Source organism: Rhizophagus irregularis, chromosome 7, assembly GCF_026210795.1.
Source record: "Rhizophagus irregularis chromosome 7, complete sequence".
Taxonomy (NCBI): Eukaryota; Fungi; Glomeromycota; class Glomeromycetes; order Glomerales; family Glomeraceae; genus Rhizophagus; species Rhizophagus irregularis.
In genome coordinates, this window is record NC_089435.1 from 91,309 (window position 1) to 107,440 (window position 16,132).

General features: G+C 28.6%; 4 protein-coding genes across 4 annotated transcripts; 3 read left to right on the forward strand and 1 right to left on the reverse strand.

The window, feature by feature from the left end:
- Positions 1 to 4,588: 4,588 nt before the first annotated feature.
- OCT59_026855 (uncharacterized protein) lies at positions 4,589 to 6,345 on the forward strand (the record flags this gene model as incomplete). Its single annotated transcript, XM_066136541.1, has 10 exons — positions 4,589 to 4,665; positions 4,737 to 4,908; positions 5,054 to 5,152; positions 5,215 to 5,307; positions 5,372 to 5,462; positions 5,549 to 5,650; positions 5,742 to 5,915; positions 6,000 to 6,029; positions 6,109 to 6,153; positions 6,227 to 6,345. The coding sequence occupies 10 exons, from the start codon at positions 4,589 to 4,591 to the stop codon at positions 6,343 to 6,345; spliced, it is 1,002 nt and encodes a 333-aa protein (XP_065993018.1).
- A 2,328-nt stretch (positions 6,346 to 8,673) lies between these two features.
- OCT59_026856 (uncharacterized protein) lies at positions 8,674 to 10,016 on the forward strand (the record flags this gene model as incomplete). The annotated part of the gene is made up of 4 exons (XM_066136542.1): positions 8,674 to 8,761; positions 8,847 to 9,037; positions 9,206 to 9,696; positions 9,782 to 10,016. The coding sequence occupies 4 exons, from the start codon at positions 8,674 to 8,676 to the stop codon at positions 10,014 to 10,016; spliced, it is 1,005 nt and encodes a 334-aa protein (XP_065993019.1).
- Positions 10,017 to 10,929: 913 nt separating this feature from the next.
- OCT59_026857 (uncharacterized protein) lies at positions 10,930 to 11,924 on the reverse strand (the record flags this gene model as incomplete). The annotated part of the gene is made up of 2 exons (XM_066136543.1): positions 10,930 to 11,364; positions 11,676 to 11,924. 2 exons carry the CDS (start codon positions 11,922 to 11,924, stop codon positions 10,930 to 10,932), a joined length of 684 nt encoding a protein of 227 aa, XP_065993020.1.
- Positions 11,925 to 13,205: 1,281 nt separating this feature from the next.
- On the forward strand, positions 13,206 to 14,540 carry OCT59_026858 (uncharacterized protein; the record flags this gene model as incomplete). Its single annotated transcript, XM_066136544.1, has 7 exons — positions 13,206 to 13,331; positions 13,430 to 13,510; positions 13,628 to 13,672; positions 13,759 to 13,833; positions 13,898 to 14,065; positions 14,135 to 14,316; positions 14,393 to 14,540. 7 exons carry the CDS (start codon positions 13,206 to 13,208, stop codon positions 14,538 to 14,540), a joined length of 825 nt encoding a protein of 274 aa, XP_065993021.1.
- Between the last annotated feature and the right edge of the window lie 1,592 nt (positions 14,541 to 16,132).

Below are 16,132 nucleotides of genomic sequence, written 5' to 3' on the forward strand. Positions count from 1 at the left end.
ATTGTTCAAAGTATACCATTGTTTATTTTTAAAGCAATTGATTAAACAATGACAAAGAAATATTTATTGAATAAATAAAACATAAATTTGTTAACAAGATATCCATTATCTTAATTAATTTAACGAAATTTGGCCAAAAACCAAAATTTTTACCATTATCAGACACGCAAATTTAATGATTACATATTTATATCTGTGTACCCGCCGTAACGTATACCTATATGTATAAAATCGATAACATTTAACCGTAGTACCGATCACGTGTATGTTTATCGCAACTGGTTCAATTACGTCAAAAAAATTATTATTTTACGACAAAAAAAAATTTGAAATTCTCGTTTATTTATTATGAAACCAATATAAAGATTTATTGAACTCGAAAATATTAGCGATTGAAACTTAATTTTCCTTAAATTTAGGCCTTTATAAAGTTAAAAGTAAATTGACATTCCCGATCATCAAAATAAATAAAAATTTACAAAAACTTTATTCTTATAAAGATGAAAAAATGTTATTTTATTATCAGCTTGCAGTTATTACCAGTTTGCATATTTGTCTATTATATAATAATTTTTTTTATCATACACTTCAAAAAATCCAACAGTTCTATCAATACCAATTACTTCCACATATTGTAGAGGACCGAAGCAATCAAAAAATTTTAAATTTCCAATATTTTTCTCAAATTTTTTGATTTTTCAAATATATGCAAACATTCGTTCTTGATTTTGCATATTATGGAGCATGAAATATTCAACTTGTCCAAAAGTCTCCTCTTCTTGTTCATCAATAGTTAAGTTAATCTATAATAAAATTTTCTGTTTAATATTTGAATGATATTTATAATAATTATAAAATCTAATTATCAATTTCTTACAGCGACACAATAATCATTTCGACTACTATCATTTTCTTTTTTCCACCATTTAGAAGATACAATATTGCCATCTTTTGTACGAAGTTTCCCATACTTCATATAACTTTCTTCAATGTCCTAAATAATAAATAATGATATTACATCTGTAAAAGTATTCAAAAATAAATAAATATACAATGCAAAGTAGTTATAATTAAAAATTACTCTAATATCCCTGGCGTTTTTTTGGAATATAGCTGCATAGCATTGCTTTAATTTTATAGCCTCATTTTTTGTTAGTTTACAATTAACACACGGAGAATAAAATTCATACTGATTATCATATACAATACTAGACTTTACCCTATGCGATGGCCATGTTTTTTCCTTTTCTTTGAAATTGGAAAAAACTTTTTCATCATACGTTGGTAAAAATTGTAGATACTTAAACCTTTCTTGCAGCAACACATTATTAATTAAATTCACATATGGAAGTTTTCGAGAGCTAATAAGTGGAATTAACATTCCACAATACCTTTCCATCGGAAATTGCCAAAATCCACGACAAGGACTAAGATCTTCAATACAATCTCCTATATGCAGAGAGTAATGAAAAGAAATTAAATACACCGGCAATCTTTCTCCTTCTAACCCGTATGAACTATTATTATAAAAAGACATGTTAATTAATGTATAAAATATTATTATATAATTCCATAAAGATGATACCTTGCATAATGATTATAAAATTGTATCAATAAATTTCGGATTTTATCTAGATCTTCAAAATCTATTCGAGGTTGAATACATAACTGAACAGCTTCAACAAAATTTGACCATCCTAAGAAGTAACTATTATTTTAAATTATTTAAATAAGCTTTCCTTTATTATCAATTTTTTAACAATTAACTCTTTTTATTTATTATTACCTTTGTGGCAGCCTTCCTTTTAATAATGGTAAAGAAAATAAAATAATCCAATTTGCCCATTCCACAGCTTTAAACCCAGCCGAATGTTTAATGATATTGCGTGGAGGACGTCCAATATCAGATGGCATATTAGATCTATTTTTTTCCATGATTTCACCAATTTCAATCCATGTTTTAGAACTTATTGTATAATTATTTGAATTCCGTTCATCATTTTTTGGATAGAATTTTCCTATTCAATGTCGAAACATGTGAGGTGCAATGTTTTTGAAAAAAAGGTGCATTATATCCACTGGAAATGAACGCGGAAATTTTATAGAAGATAACTCAAATAATATACTCTTTCCTTTAATTCCTAATTTTTTTTTATTAAACAAGAATTTTAAAAATTCAGAAAATATATTAATCAATTTTACTATGAGTTTATTTAAAATATTGAACTAACCGCAGTTACGTATATAAGTTTCTCTACAATCTCCTTTCAGATGTTCTATTTGATTTATGCTAGTCAGCATCTCATCATGTGTTCGAATTGGTAATCGTATAGGATCAATATTTTGTTGTAATGGATAATATACATGTCTATTCATTTCATTTAAAGTTCCTCGAAGATTACAGAATCTGCAACCTGAATATGAATTATGTCCCGTTAAATATAAAATTTTTGAAAGAACAGGAAGATCTCCAGTCCAAGCTAATATGTGAGCACGTAAAGTAAAATATTCTTTTTTGTTTCCATCATAACATAATATTCCATCTGTAAATACAAAAATATGATTAATAAATATTATATTAATTATTATTTTTCATATTTTTTAATATACCTTGTAATATTTTCATCTCTTGAATTAATGGATAGAGAAATGAATTAAAATCTTGAGGTTGTTTTGGCCCTGGGATTATTAATGTTACCATTAAATTTTCTTTTTTTACCCTTAATTCTTGAGGCAAATTATTATTTATAAAAAGAAATACCCAACAGTCATCAGTTTTTTGTCGAAATATTTGATAACCGTCACAAGATGCAGTAAATGCAACATCTCTAGGATCGGGAAAATATGCATCATTTAATAACTCTTTATAAATCAGCCCATCAAAAATATCACCTATGTCCCTATGAACAAGATCTCCTATATTATTAGTATAGTTATGCCTATATAATAATTCTTTGGATCTTTTAGAGTTTTTAAATTGAAGCTTTAAACGCTCAATTATAGAGACAAAAGGTAAATTTTTTCTTGATTTACCATTACTATAATATCGGTTCTCTTTACAAAATTTACACTTTCTTTCATTTTCTAAAACTCCTACGAACGCATAACATGAATTGACACACATATCGTATATTTTTGGTTCAATTCCTACTATCGAACCAAGTATTTTTTTTATTTTATTTAAGCTCATTTTATTTCTATTGAAAGCTTTATATATATTATTAAATGCAGCTTCAGAAAAATTAAAATTTGATTTCACATATAAAAGCCTTAATCCTTCAAGTAATTCATCAGAAATAATTGTATTATCTAAAAAATTTATCATTATTGTTAATAAATAGTTAATGTATTTAAATACTATTAATAATTTATTTTGGAATTCACCTTCTTCATTATCAGCATTAGAATTTATGTTATCAGATTCTGATTCATTTTGAGAATCAGAAATTGAATCATCATTTTCATAATAATAATAATGATCATTTTCATAATTATTAGTTTTCTCATTTTCTTCATTTTGGAAACTAAAATCATCATTAGTTTCTTCTGGAATTTCTTCATTATCACACATTTCCATATATGATCGTTTATTTTCTTCTTCATTATCACTTGTCACCATAAATGATCGTTCATTTTCTTCATACAAGTCTTCTTCACGTAAGTTTTCTTCACGTAAGTTTTCTTCGTATAAATTTTCCTCTTCAGAATGATAAAAATTTTCTTCAGGATGAAGTCTTTGGTATTCATCTTCTAGAGCTTGTGCCTCTTTTTCTTCTAATAAATGTCGAGCTACTGTTGTCCTATGAAGTACTCTTCCCTTACCATTTGATAAATTTAAACAATGTTTACATTCACACTTAGGCATAATTTCAATTAGGAAAAAAATATATTTATTTAATGGTTTTTTAATTTAATAAAGTTTATTATATGTATTTGGAGAGTTTTATCACATATAATTTGTTAGTACTTTCTTTGAATTCGCTTTCTTTATATATATATTCGAGAGTTTGGTATATTATCCCGACATTCTAAATCCCGACATTTCATAAGCCCGACACTTAATAAGCTCGAAATACAAATATCGAAATGAAAAATCTTGAAATTTATTATAACTGATTTCATAATGTACGGGACTTAGCAAATTTTAAAGAACTCGAAAATATTCGGTAATATTCGGTAAAGCTCAAAATAAACTCTAAAATTAACGTATAACATAATTACATTATATAGTATATACAATTATACTTTATACTACGCCATCATATATATGTGTATATATGTCCCGTGTTATATATCTTTTCTACAATAACCCGACTAGCTGAGTAACCTGAGTACCCGACAATCCCGACAATAAATGATGGGCTGAGATCCGTCCTTTTAAAGTGTTTGTGCCCCTATGATCGCTACATATAGGCAGGTCATGTTTCACATTGTTTCACGTATCTGTTTACACGGGGGGACGTACGTGATTTTAATTTATCACCTGATGTTAATAAACCCCAGTCATCATAAAAATCCACGTATTTTTCCTACTTTTTTCTCTTTAACATTTATACGTTTACGATACGTTCGATACTTTTACGTGACTATGAGCAATAATAATGATCTCCAAGAACAATTGGACCTTATCAAGAAACAAAATGAAGCTTTATTGGAAAAAATAAAGTATGTGTATGAAAAATAAGGATTTTTATGCAACTCTTCATAAATTTTATTAAAAAAAAATTTATTTTCAGTTCTCTGGATAGTACTTTTTCGTTTCCCACAACAATAACAAGTTATAATAGACCTTCTACAGCGTTAAGTTTCCAAAGGCCTTCCTCCACAGTGAGTACGCGAAGACCCTCCACGTCATTCACAGCGAGTACGCGAAGACCCTCCACGTCGTCGTCCATAACTTCTGTTGCTGTAAGCCCTTCCACATCATTCACAGCGAGTACGTGAAGACCCTCCACGTCGTCATCCATAACTTCTGTTGTTGTGAGCCCTTATTATTATTACTGTATTTAATTATTTAAGTTATTTATTTATTTTTTAAATATATCATTAAAAGACACATAGTTTTATACAAAAGCCAAAAAAGAAGTATATTTCAAAAGCTGATATGTTAAACGCGTTAAATATTTCGAATGAAGTGTATACGACATGTGTGGTGCGTATATACATAAATAATTTGGTTATACAAAACAAGACTTTAATAATCAATAAAACTAGGCTGCAATGCGCATATGCGCTGATTATCAGCTTGAATACAATTATGCCTATAAAGACATTCCTAAGAACATTTTATTCAAAATAATCGAAAAGGTAATTTTTATTTGTTTTATAGATTTTTTTTTATAAATATAATGAAATAATAACCTTTTCTTAGTTTAAATTAAGAACGAAAGACTTACATATACCATTCGGCTTTAATGATTGGTTTGCGTATGAATTGTTAAAAAAACACGTCCAACATGTCCGTGAGTATATTTGTTTTTTTCTTTTTTTTTAAAAAAAAAAGAAAAGATCAAAAATCTAATTTATATTTAATTTATATTAATGAAAGGCGATCATAAAGCCAAGAATAGAAATGGATATTTTAAGAAAAGGAATCAAGACGAGGAAGAAGAAGAAGTTAGAAATGAGGAACAAGAAGAAGAGGAAGGAAGTTAAGAAATGAGGAACAAGAAGTAGAGGAAGAGGAAGAAGTTAGAAATGAGGAACAAGAAGAAGAGGAAGAGGAAGAATTAGAAATGAAGAACAAGAAGAAGAGAAAGAGGAAGAAGTTAGAAATGAGGAACAAGAAGAAGAGGAAGAGGAAGTTAGGAATGAGGAACAAGAAGAGGAGATTAGAACTGTAATAATCAGAATTGAAGGAAACGAAGAAATCCGAAATAGAAATGAAGAAAATGATGTTGAAGACGAAGATCAAGGTATAATTATATTGTAACAAATCAACCATAGGAAATGACTTAATTTAATGTTTGTGATTAATGTTTGTGATTTTTATTATTTAGCAAAAAAACGAACCGGAGAACCTATGAAAAGTAAAATTTTTTTTTATAAAATGATTATATTTTAATTTAAATAAAAATAATTAAATGTATTTTTTTTTTCTATTAATAGAGGATTCAAACAACAAACGATTGAAAGTTACAAGTAAAATTACAAGTAAAAAAATTTTTTATAATTAATTAATTTAAATAAAATAACTTCTAATATTTTTTCTTATTTATTACATTAGACGGACGAAGCCTGCGTAGAAGACCTATGGCCGTTAATAAAGAAGAGGTCAATCGTAGTGCCAGTGGGGTTGTTAGTACCAGTAATAAGAACAATAAAAAGAAAACCAAGAAAAAATAATCATTTACTTTTTTTTATAAACTAAAATAAAAAATGTTTTAAATTTGTAATGTTCGCAAATAATCACCAGCCTCTATAAAAAATTTCATACGTTATAGCGTATTTTCTATAGATACGGTATTTTTTTATATTATTTTTATTATAAATTTTACAACTTTATGAACTTTATATTAAATACTACATTTTAAACCCATATGTTTATAATGTATACTTCGACACTAGTATGCACTACCCAAAAATTTACTGATGTAAAGAAAAATTCACAAGAATTTTCATTAATACTGTTTAATTTTTAAGTTCAAAGTCCGATTGATAATACTGTTATACTGTTTAATTTTTAAAGCTCAATTATAAACAAATTTAATAAATTAGTATTAAGATTTTAATTTAAAGATTAAGCAGTATCAAGGAATATTCTCGCGAATTTTTCTTGATACTGCTTAATTCTAATTAGCTAATTTAGTACTAATGTTTTAATTTAAAAATTAAGCAGTATCAAGAAAAATTCGCTCGAACTTTTCTTGCTATTGTTCGAAGTATATTATTTATTTAAAGCAATCGATTAAACAATGGCAAGAAAAATTTGCTCGAACTTTTCTTGCCATTGTTCGAAGTATACCATTGTTTTTTTTTAAAGCAATTGATTAAACAATGGCAAGAAAAATTCGCTCGAACTTTCTTGCTATTGTTCAAAGTATATCATTGTTTTTTTTAAAAGCAATTGATTAAATAATGGCAAGAAAAATTCGCGCGAACTTTTCTTGCTATTGTTCAAAGTATATCATTGTTTATTTAAAGCAATTGATTAAACAATGGTAAGAAAAATTCGCTCGAACTTTTCTTGCTATTGTTCAAAGTATACCATTATTTTTTTTCAAAGTAATTGATTAAACAATGGCAAGAAAAATTAGTTCGAATATTTCTTGCCATTGTTTAACTCAAGTCTATTATTGTTTTTTTTAAAGCAATTAATTAAACAATGGCAAGAAAAATTCGCTCGAACTTTTCTTGCTATTGTTCAAAGTATATCATTGTTTTTTTTTAAAAGCAATTGATTAAATAATGGCAAGAAAAATTCGCGCGAACTTTTCTTGCTATTGTTCAAAGTATATCATTGTTTATTTAAAGCAACTGATTAAACAATGGTAAGAAAAATTCGCTCGAACTTTTCTTGCTATTGTTCAAAGTATACCATTGTTTTTTTTCAAAGTAATTGATTAAACAATGGCAAGAAAAATTCGCTCGAACATTTCTTGCCATTGTTTAACTCAAGTCTATTATTGTTTTTTTTAAAGCAATTGATTAAACAATGGCAAGAAAAATTCGCTCGAACTTTTCTTGCCATTTTTCAAAGTAGCATTTTTTTTTTAAAGCAATTGATTAAACAATGGCAAGAAAAGTTCGCGGCTCGAACTTTTCTTGCTATTGTTCGAAGTATAGCATTGTTTTTTTTAAAGCAATTGATTAAACAATGGCAAGAAAAATTCGCTCGAATTTTTCTTGCCATTGTTCAAAGTATATTTTTTGCAAAAACCGAAGCCCTTTAAAACGAAATATAGCCAAAGCGCAATTAATCCGCAGTACTGTGATACCACAATTAATTGCATTATTGCGGAATTGCGAATATCTGATATATGAACTTTAAACTCCATAATATCTGCAATCAATACCCAGAACAAATGTTATGCCAATTACTGTAAGCCAAAGATACCGCGGTTCTATATGATCATGTGAAATTTATTTTTGAAATTTATTTATACATACAGTTTACAGTAGGATCGGGGAATTAGAAACCGTGCCTAGAAAACGGGGCTGCTTAAAAACTGCGCCCAGAAAACGGGGCTGCTTCTTTTGTGCCATTAATTTGAGGCTGCTTAAAAACCGCCCCAGAAACGGAGCTGCTTAAAAGGAAACCTATTACATCATGATTTAAACAAATTATGTATATATATATTCTTTGTGCCATTAAAAATTAATAACAACTTTCGAACAATACATACGCTCAATACAATACATTCTTTTGCTATTTAAACTGTCTTCCTGGAAATAATTAAATAATTTTCTTTTTTCATAATTTTTCATAAATTTTCCTCTATCATAAAATTTTTTTCCATCATAATCATAAATTTTCCTCTATCATAATCATAAATTTTCCTCTATCATAAATATAAATTTTCCTCTATCATAAATTTTCCCCTTTCATAAATTTTCCCCTTCATAAATTTTCCTCTTTCATAAATAAATTTTCCTTTTTCATAAATTTTTCTCTTTCATAAATAAATTTTCCTCTTTCATAAATTTTCTTCCGAACATTCTTACTTACAAATGATGAATGTTAATCAAGAAGTCGATCAAGAAGTAGCAACAAGTCAACATCAAGAGGTGAATATTCAAGAAGTAACATCAAGTCAAAATAGTATGTAGAATCATATATATAATTTTTATAATTATTAAATAAAATTTTTATTAAGAATAAACGTTTATTTCTGTTTCAATTCTAGAATCGAACATTGTAAAATTTGTTGTAGATATAAATAAAAATATGGAAAGCCTTGGTATAAATTCTCTTAATATATCATCAAACCAAGAAGCAATTTTAGATAGTAAAGAATTCGGAATTTTTAAAATACTTTTCAATAAAGAAGAAAATACAATTTTACAAGCAGCAAATGTAGCCCCGGGATCTAGTTCAGTAAGTTCATCAACAGCAAGAACCACTGATTTAAGATCATTCTTAACCGCGCCGGCAATCGAAATGGCAAAAAATCTACACAAACTCCTATTATATTTTGATAATCTACCAACTATTCCTCCTACAATGAATCCAAACAATATTGACGTTAAATTGTATATTAAAAAGTTGTTAGAAAAGTTAAGTACTTTAACAAAGGAGGAGTTTGAAGCTGAAATTGAGAATCAAAATAACAAGGATTTTTTAAAAGTTTATTATTCAGAGAAGGAAGAAGAGAAAGTAGTAATTGATTTTCAGAATGAACTAAATTTTCCTGAAATCATTTCAGAAACAAACCTCTTAAAGCTTGATTCAGATTTTGATATTATAAAAGAAAATACTATAAAAACATTAGTTAATCATTTAATAAAAGTTTATGACAAGATTCTTGAAGAGCATATCGAAACGGAAATAAGAAGAAGAAGAAAGTTTAGGGGATATGTAAATTTTCTTATGATATATCAAAAAATAGAGGTTTATTGTAATTTATATAAGACTAGAGCTAGGGGAGAGACGATTAAAAATCAAACAAATAAAAAAATAATTGAATATAGCAGTTCTAGCAAATTTAAAACTCAAGATATATCAATTTTTATAAAAACAGGAAAGAGAATTGAAAAGTTAATTAGTCTTTCAAATCGTGAATGGGGAATTATTGACGCTTTTCCAAATTTAGACATAAATTTTTTTCAAATCTACAACAAGTAATGCCGCGTATGAAGTTTGGCTCAAACTCATTGAGACTGGACTCATTATGACCAAAGAAGAGGGACAAACAATTTATAATTATAAAAAAATTGAAGAGAATTATTTAAGGGAATATAAGCTTCGGAGAATATATAAATCGATTCAAGCGAGCGATCATGATGATACTGGTTCTCCGAGATACTACTTCAACGAAGATGACGACGGTGATAATGATGAAATGATGATTGACTAGTGATTTCATTTTTTTTTCTTCTATTTTCATTTTTTTTTGGTTTTTTGAATATCTCTATCTATTAGAGATCCTTTTTTTTTTATAATTCTAATAATTTCAACTGGGTTTTGTCGGGCGATTTTTTTTTTGGAAAAATCTATTGTGTTATAGTTAAGGTCAGTGTGCGTTGGCATTATAATTGCGTTTAGGGACAGTACGTTGAATTATAATTACGTTAGGATTAGAGTCAAGATGTTTGGTTTATGGGATTATGTAATAAAATCATTGTATTTTAACAGTTAGATAATTTCTTTATTAATATATAATAAAATACATTGCTATAGTTGAAATTTTATAGTGACAAATAGTTATTCATCACCATCTGATTATGGTGATAAATGGTAATTTATATAAATGACGTAATATAGAATTTGTTTATTTTATTTTATTTTATTTTAAGGATTTTAAGGTAAGCCAGGAGAATACATTGATAATTTTAAGCTAATAAATTATAAAAACACACAATGTAGAATTGTCGCCCAATAAATCGAGCCCTGACTAGAATTATATAAAAACTATTCTAAAACCCAACCGAAGTAGAATAGGTAATAAAAGTAATAAAACGCACAAATAAACAATCGAACAACAAGTGCAGACCCGTATTTTCCTTTCAACCCATAAGATAAGGTTGCCACCTGTGAATACTGTAAAAGGTGGAGTGGTTAACGCTATTTTAAGTTGTTAAATTTGTAAAAACAAAAAGAGAACAAATTTCATAATAGTGAAAAAAAAAGAAAAACCTAAGTTATTATATAACTATAATACTATATATATAAAAATACGAAAAATTTCAATACTATAAAGTGGTGAAAAAAGAGGACCAATATATCTATAAATATAAAAAAGAGGGAGAGCATCTAATAAAATGAAATTATTAGTTCGAACAAAAATTAGTAACCAAGGCTGAATCTTCAGTAAAATGATGAAACCTTTTCCTCATATGGAGATTGTAATGCAAGTCCAAATTAAAATTCCTAGTGGCTGACCGTTTAAGTTGACGAGGCGCCTGATGAGTAACATATTCCGGTTCATATAGTTTATTATGCCGTACTGTGAGAGCAAGATGGAGACCGCTTTCGTCCATTGTTTCTTCTAAAATTTGTAACTGTTTGATATTGAAATCAGGATCGGTAGCGCGACCTTTTTGTTTCTTTTTTCCTTTTGTCGGAGGTAAGGAAGATGATGCAATAGGAGAATGTTGTCGTCTCAAGTATGTGTGATAATCATAACAAACGTTTTGATAATGAGTAAGAGCGATAGTCAAATTATCGCGATAGAGAGCGATTTCAGTAGTAGTCTTCCCATTGAACTTTCAAATCATCGATGCATGTCACAAGTTGAGTTTCGCGATCTCGTGTAGCTTTATAGCTCTTATTGCAGCAATCCACTGTTTACTACCCACTGTTTACTACCCACTTGTCTTGTAAGGGTCGAAGGGTTTTCTTTTCATTATGAGATAACGAAGAATGTAGCTTGCCATCCTTATAGATGGGCTCTTCGAGAACAAACGGATAGGAACGGGATTAGAAACCGTATTAGCTTTATCCGATTTTTTTTAGATTTCTTGGTCGTGGCGGCTTTAATGGCCTCAATTTCAATAATCTACTGTTTGCTACCAACTTTCAACGGTTGAAGATTTTTCTTATCTTTCTTAGATAATTTAGAATATGTAAGACCACCCTTGTAGATAGGTTCATCAGGGATAAATGGGATAAGATGGAGGGGAAATTGACCATCTTTCGAAGTAGTATTAGATGAAGAAGAACCAGAGGGATCAGCAAAAGCAACTGAAGTATTGACGACAGGTGTTGAATTATTGTCGTCCGTTGGAGATTTAATAATGTTGTCCTCGATCGATGATGATGCCATTTTGTTATCTCATAAGACGGATCAAATATAGATCCATGGACATTTGAATCGAAGTATTTAGCAATATAGTAGTACTTCTCGTTGCACTTCGGGTAGTGTTGAGGATTCAAGGAACGGTAGCTGAAAAGTATAGTAACGCTGTAGTGGAACCTGAAATTTCTTCTTATATTTCAAATGCATAATCGGCTTTCTGAAATTTTGTGATTGTTGAAATAGGAAACCTTTTCTTTTTGACGCTAAAAGTTTATCTTCAAGTGAGGCGTCAGCTGTAAGATCAGACTTATGAAAAACTTGCCTACATTTGCGTTCAAATCGTGCTTGTTGTCTTTTCCGGACATTTGGATTGTCGCTGTTTTGAAGATTAAAGTTGAAAAAACGACCTTTTTTCATGATATTGTCGATACTGTTAGCGCAATATTGCGATTGAAAAGAAATAAAATCCTTTTAACTCCATAATGTCCGTATTCGTTTCATTTTCCACATCTGCTATTTCTTCTCTAGTTTCTCGATTGATTGTACCCTTATTTCACTTTATTTTATATTGAATACCTTCGAGTAATTTTTGAATTTATGAATTGTACAATCGTACAATCGTTATTTTCGTTCGTTTCTCTCTTTTCTATCTTCTCTTTTGCATAATGCAAGGTCGCCTCGTCCTTGAAACATAAAAACATTCTATCTATTGTAATGATTTAATAAAACTATATATTTTTGTGAAAATTTTACTATTACGTTTCGAATCAGTTCTAACGTTCTTTATACTTGGCATTTTTGATCACATGTTTTATTGTTGGTGTAACCCGATCAGCAAATCAATCAATCAATTCACTCCACTCCGCCACAATGCATATTGGCGCTGTGAAACAAAAATAGCCATTTGCTTACATGCATCACCCCCAACTTCTGGCGTTGCATATGCAACATATCATTTAAAAGAGCAGTAAAAGGCTTATGCATATTCTTATGCTTCGACCCAACATATCATTATGCTCGACCCAACATATCATTTAAAAGAGCAGTAAAAGGCATATTCTTATGCATATTCTTATGCTTCGACCCAACATATCATTATGCTCGACCCAACATATCATTTAAAAGAGCAGTAAAAGGAGCTTCGGTGACTTTTAATTGTTTACTGTATTCATATTGTATATCTTATATATCAATACGTTTTTCTCTAATAGTTTTTATAATGTCATGTTTAGTAACAGCTAAGGTTGAAAAACTTTTACTAGAAGGACTCTTGATGCTATATGTTCTGCTACCGTTATATACCAGACAATGAACAGAAATGACTTACTTCCATATGAAGAAGTTATAAAAATAGTAGAAAGTGCGGTTAAATCATCGTTAGAAAGAATAAGAGATTTCCAACGAAAAGAAAGTGTGATGGAGGTTTTAACGGAGGTTAGTAATAATAGGCGCATTAATATTCGTTATTGTGCAAACTGATGAATTTACGGCAGTGTAATGTGTTATAGTAGTTTTGGTTGTCACTGCTGAAGGTTGGGGGATGCCGGCCCAGAAGAGCGATGTTGTTAGGAACAAATCCTTTAGATGTCGAGGGTTTCTGCTCTCCTCTAGCTGTGCGTGATTATCTTAGCTATTACATGATTGTACACGTGCAGCAAAATTTAATATTCATAAAATTAATGTGGTCACTAACTTATATTATATCGATATTTGCTAATTAACTGTCATAGATGAAAAGCGGATATAAAAGCATATTAGGATTAAATAAGATCAAGGTGTTGGATACGGTACAGTATTTCTTAATATATATATATATATGGATTGGAAAATCTTATCACGATCTAATCAATCATAATTTCAGAATAAGGAATCAACGCCAGATACTACAGAGGAAGAAATAAAGAAAAATATTGAGATGTTAAATGAAAAGCTTAAAGTATGTGTTTTTCTATTTTTTATAATCATACGTACCAATACTTATAAAGGTATTCTCTATATAGCATCCTTTGGGTGATGATGATGGGCCTCTCTATAGCGCCCTTAAGAAAACAGTTGAGAATATCGTTCTTTCAGATCTTACGTGGCGAGATCCTGTAGCAAACATGGTTCTAAGCGATAACTCGTATATAGTAACAGGATTACATCGCAAATTAAAACCAATCTTTATGGTGAGAAGCAATTTAGTGTTATTGGATGAATTGCATTCATATACTCATTCTTTTTCATTATAACAACAGGAACCATGCAATAAAATGAAATGTACTCCCCCCAAATTAGTTGTAAAAAAATGTGAGGATTTCTTAGAAAATTTTGAAGTATTGTCTACTCATAAAATCGTGGAAAATGCCAAACATGATAATAAATGGAAAGAAGATGATTCTGATCTATTAAAAATAACAGGTCGAATTTTAGATGTACTGTAAGTTTTTCAATAATAACTTCATTATATAAATAGTAATTGTATGATAACATTTTCCGATATTTATTTTACCTAGTGGCAAAATATGGAGTAGTCCAATTTATGCGACAAGTACTTCCCGTAATAAACAGAGCGAAGGAACTTATATTACCGATGTTATAGTCCCTTTACTTCGTGCAAGCCTGGCGAACCTACCAAATGGTTATATCTGTACAAGCATGTAAGTAGTCACGTGATTACTATTTTAACCATTGAGATCCCCCAATTCCCTCTGTCATCAATTTATAGAGTTGCCACATCGAACGGGCATTCTCATGGTCGAACGAACGAATAAACGAACGAACAAACATTTAAACGAACGAACGATCAATTAAACAAACAAGTAAATAATCAACGGCATAATTAACAAACAACATAATCAACGGACAACATACAACAACATTCTTGGTTCACGACATAAATAGCGTTAGTAATATAAAACATTGGACGATATAAAATAAATTTTACTTCTCTAAATTTTTCCCAAATTATATCCACTTTTACCTTAAATTACAAACTTCAATAGCTCTCGCTACGAATAATTACTTTTCAAAATTGTATATTTAATTCATCTTAAATTTCCATTTTATTCAATTAAAATTAATTAAGCGAACAGTAATTAAAGTTTAGGGCGAACCTATTACCTTTAATTAATATTATACTTCATTAACAAATAATTAAATGAAACTTATATTTTATTGAGTTCTGTGGATGTGAACTGTGGAATTATTTTGAATTCCGTTCTCTTTTTATACAAATTTTATGCTACTTTCTATTCTATCTATATACTATCTTTTATGTTCTTTTTACATATTATCTTTGAACTATCTTTCTAATATACTATCTATATTTTAAATACGCTATCTTTTATATATATATTATCTTTTATAATATCTTTGTATAATCTTTTTATATTATCTTTTATATTATAATCTTTTTATATTATCTTTTATATTATTTTATGTTCTTTAATCTTTCTAACGTTATTTTATATGTTCTTTCAATCCGCTTTAGGTGTTTTGCTTATAATCTATCTTTTGTGGCTTATAATTATTCTTTCTAATCGTTCTTATTGTTAAAGATCGCTAAGCCCCAATTGATCGACTCTATTTATCCTATTGGTTCTTTGTCAATCATTTGATAAATATTACATCATGTAGATCATTACTCTTCCTAAATGTTTATCCTTTTCGGCTAATTATTTATCCATCCACGCCAATTCACAATCAATTTGTTCGTTCTTAATATTTGGCAATTACATTTGGTGATTGAATTTTATCATCTTTTCATGCTTGATATTTGGCCGTTGTAGGATAAATAGAGTCGATCAATTGCGGCTTAGCAATCTTTAATAATAAGAACAATTAGAAAGAATAATTATAAGCCACAAAAGATAGATTATAAGCAAAACACATAAAGCGGATTGAAAGAACATATAAAATAATGTCAGAAAGATTAAAGAACGTAAAATAATATGAAAGATAATATAAAAAGATAGTATAAAGATGGAACATAAAAGATAACATGTTAAAAAGAACATATATAAAAAAAATTGAAAAGAACATATATAAAAAGATAACATATATAAAAAGATAGTATATTAAAAGATAGCGTATTTAAAATATAGATAGCGTATTAGAAAGATAATTCAAAGATAATATGTAAAAAGAACATAATATGTAAAAAGAACATAAAAGATAGTATATAGATAGAATAGAAAGTAGCATAAAATTTGTATAAATAGAGAACGGAATTCAAAGTAATTCCACAGTTCTCA